This window comes from Austrofundulus limnaeus, unplaced genomic scaffold (genome assembly GCF_001266775.1).
Source record: "Austrofundulus limnaeus strain Quisiro unplaced genomic scaffold, Austrofundulus_limnaeus-1.0 Scaffold2494, whole genome shotgun sequence".
In the NCBI taxonomy this organism is placed as follows: Eukaryota; Metazoa; Chordata; class Actinopteri; order Cyprinodontiformes; family Rivulidae; genus Austrofundulus; species Austrofundulus limnaeus.
This window is the reverse complement of record NW_013954896.1, coordinates 4,615-8,427: the sequence shown is the minus strand read 5'-3', so window position 1 is coordinate 8,427 and position 3,813 is coordinate 4,615. Positions and strand designations below refer to the sequence as shown.

General features: G+C 41.0%; 1 protein-coding gene across 1 annotated transcript; it reads right to left on the bottom strand.

Moving 5' to 3' along the window:
• Nucleotides 1-1,006: 1,006 nt before the first annotated feature.
• Nucleotides 1,007-1,903, bottom strand: LOC106511080 (gamma-taxilin; the record flags this gene model as incomplete). The annotated part of the gene is given in 1 exon segment (XM_013999823.1): nucleotides 1,007-1,903. A coding segment is annotated over 1 exon segment (153 nt), but the record flags the coding sequence as incomplete, so codon positions are not given.
• Nucleotides 1,904-3,813: the final 1,910 nt, after the last annotated feature.

The window sequence follows — 3,813 nt, the reverse complement described above, 5'->3', positions numbered from 1 at the left end:
GTTGTGATGATATGAAAAATTTCCCATGACTTCAAGAGGAAAGCTTGAACTTGTAAATTTAGCAGATCTGATGGAAAATGCTTTTCCAGCAGCGAGTTCATTCAGACAGGCCGCTGTGAGAAGAACTCATGACAATTTTATGACTTTTGTTTGTTTTTAACATATTTTAGCAATCTTCAATAAGAGCAGAAACACACAGCGGTTGCTGAGTATATTGGTATTAGACAGCTTAATTATTGCATTTATTAAGTTTCTGCAGTTTTCTTGAGAAWAAGTCTCCCCCAAGAAATCTCATGCATTTGTTTCAGCAATCAAATAATACCCCTTATTATACTGTATGTGCAACTCATGTTTAAGACTTTTATTGTAATTTTGCATCTAAACAGACATTGCAAATCAATACTTTATGTAACATTACTTAAATTGTTTAAAAAATATAGAGCAGGCTCTGATAGTGACTTAACATCTCCTAAATGTATTGAAACCTTTAGTAAAGTTGCTTAGTGGTCAAAACTATACAGCACTTTGTCAAATCCCTATGGACTCCAAAGTACTTTACAGTCTATCACCCATTCACACACTGATGGTAGTAAGCTACACTGTAGCCACAGTTGCTCTGGCGTGAGGCCATGCACGGGACCCTTCCTCACAACAGAAAATCTGTTTTGTTTTTCCCTTAGGTTGAAACAAAAGCAACATCTTTTAAAATAAGGGTGGTTTACRTCACATGATTTCTCATATAAGCTGACATATATAAAGTTTAGATCTGAGAAAGCTCCTCAGATAATAATTAAAATAAAGAATCAAATAAAATCTAAATTCATTTCTGTACCAAATATTGAGCTTGAAAGCCTTTTTTAATAATAAAAATGAATTTCACTGGAAAACTAATCTCTCTGAGTTCAAAATATTTTATGTCTTTTCTAGAACCACATTTTTTGTGTATGAAGTTTTTGCAGTACATTGGAACCAGGCCCAAATCAATGCATGACACCAACAAGAGGAGTAAGAGATGGTATAAAAGTTTATTTTAGAAACATCAGGACTTTAAAAAAAACAACAACAGTGCACACACTGCATACAAAAATACAGCAATTTCTTGTTTTGACAGATGGACCTATAATGCTAAATGGACTCAAATGACAATAGAAACAAAGACAGCATCTCATAGAAAACCCTCATTATTCTCCTGGCAGAAGAATGATCAGTTTATTCCAGTTCATCGACCATGTAGGACACGAAGAGATCACGGGCAGATCCACAGAGCACCTGCCTCCCTCTGAGCAACGAAATAACAAAAAATAACAAAAAATAAAAATAAAAACATGAAATTAAAGGAAAAAAGTGACAGATCCATGTGAACTCACTGACATCATCACCAGGCAGGTGAATCTTGTGTCAGTATTGAAGCCAACAGAATCTCCTTCTCAGTCTCTCCATCAAACAACGAGGTAATAAATACATTAAATATAGGCTTAAATAGTTTTATTTTTAATTTGATATGACCTGAATGTGAAACAAACTCTCGAGTGCAAAACATTTGGAGCTTTAGTGGAAGCATGTTTCCCTCAGGATCAGTTTAGACCAACAGCACAGGCCTGCAGGACTGCTGCTTTTCATTAAATGTCAGCAGCAGCATCCTCTGCAGCAGCAGCAGAATCAAGGCTCCGCTGAGGAAATCAGTTCAGCCAGTGAAGTGGGAAAAAAAATATTCACAAAATAAAAACAAGAAGTCCAGCTCGTGGTGCGTTCACTGGCCCCATCCTGCGATGCCAATCTCCTTCTTGTAGCGCTTGGTTAGAGAGTTGGCCTGCTGCGTGAGTTTGGACAGCACCTCTTGCAGTCCGGTCAGGTGGAACTGGAACTGCTTCTCCAGGTCCTCGTCTTCATCTTCCTCCTCCTCCTCCGATGATGATGATGATGACGATAGTGAGGACATGGAGGAGGACGTGGAGGCAGAGGAGTGGGAGCGCGTGAGCTTCATGCCCTCTTTGCGCCTCTCGTCGGCTTCGGCGCATTGGACCCCCCACTCGATGTTAGTGCGGATGGACTTGAGCAGCTGGTAGTAGCTGTACATGTCCCCCTCGTCCACGTCCGCCTTCGGGAAGCCCTGGCCCGGCTCCTTGTCCTCCTCCAGCAGCGGGACGTCCCGCAGCATGCTGGGCACCATGATGGTCTGATCCATGTTGTTGACGGCGCCGATGAAGCGGTTCATGGCGTTGAAGAGAGAGTTCTTCTGGTTCTGGGTTTCTGGCAGCTGCATCATCATCTTTTTTTCTGAGTGGTTTGTTGTCTTTGCTCTCTGTGTTCCGAGCTTTTCTGCTTCTGTCGTGCTTCCTGCTGAGTGTGAAAACGTCCTTTTATACCCAGCAGCCARGAGGCGGGCGCTGACTGAAACCGGTTTGACACGTTCTGATCCAAGAGTAACCGGACCCAAATGACCTGAAGTAGCACAGGTGAGAATAGATGAGCAAAAAAGATGTTGGCGCACTTTCTAGAAGAGGAGTGGCGGAACTCTGCAGAACTCGAAGTCCGATTCAGAGAACCAGCTGCGGATAAATAATAAAAGAAGCCTCTCCAAATATCTAAGTCCAGAGCGCGCGCAAACTTTCCCGTTACGCACCCTGGCAGTCCGCGATCCGCTGGATTTATTATTATTATTAATAATTTTATTCTCACATTTTATCTTCCGGTTAAAGCCGTGAAAGAGATTACATCAGCATTTCATACATTCTGTTCTCATGAGAAAYCACTGATGCGCAAAGGTGACGCGGTTCCTTCATGAATATTCACCCTGAAGGCACATCGGCCCATATCCGCTCGGCTCCTCAGCCAATCAGCGGGCAACTTTTATTTTRAAGGCGGATCTACTATTTAAAAGAAATGACTGAACACCGACGTCGTGTTAGGAATGAAATGAAGAAAGATTTTAGAGTAAAACACATCAGTGTTCTCGGAGAACATGAGTCAGAAGTTATTCTACGGGTTTAGTTTCATGTTTGATTCATGACAGGACCCTTTTTGTTCAGAGGGTGCACTAATTTTAAAACTCCTTTTGAAGTTGCTTTTTAACCCTCTGGTCTGAGCTTTGACTGAAAAAAAAACGCATTTTAAAAGAAATTCTTTTGAAGTTTTGCACACTAGATGTGGTTCTGTGAAAAGGTTATGAACAATCATCATCTTACCTGTTGCAGATAGCTTGGAAAAGTAGAGTTTAAGGATACACAGGGCCCAAAGCAGATTTCATTTTTTGCACGTATGCGATTCATATCTGAATTACATTCTGAACATGACAAATGTAACATTTTTCAAATCAGACCCAGGTCTTTTTTACACATAGTACTAAATTTACCACATATTCAGTGTTTTTCAAAGCAGCCTCAGGCTGTGTCTCAATTCAGGGGCTGGGTCCGAGTGCGCATTTGTCGGCTGCATACGTCATTGCCCAGCGCTGAGGACTGTCCCAATTCAAAGGCTCCTCATCACGCGGCCGAGGAATGCGTCCTACTTCCTGTCGAAATCCGAGGATGCATCCATGTATCCTTACCAGCCGAGGATATCCCAGGATTCAATGCGCGGGCAGCAAAATAAACTGAGAAATGAAGATGGTGGTGTTTTTATTTTTTTAATGTGTCGGCGCAGTTTGGAAATTCACCACTGACTGAAGGATTTGTTTTTAAAAGTAAAGTTATAAGTAAAAGTAAGTTTAGCAACTTAGCTGATGAAATTTATGCTGCAATAAAATGTCAAAACAAAATGCAACTATAAGTTACAAAAATAAAGTATTATAAGAATAAAGTCATAACGTTATGA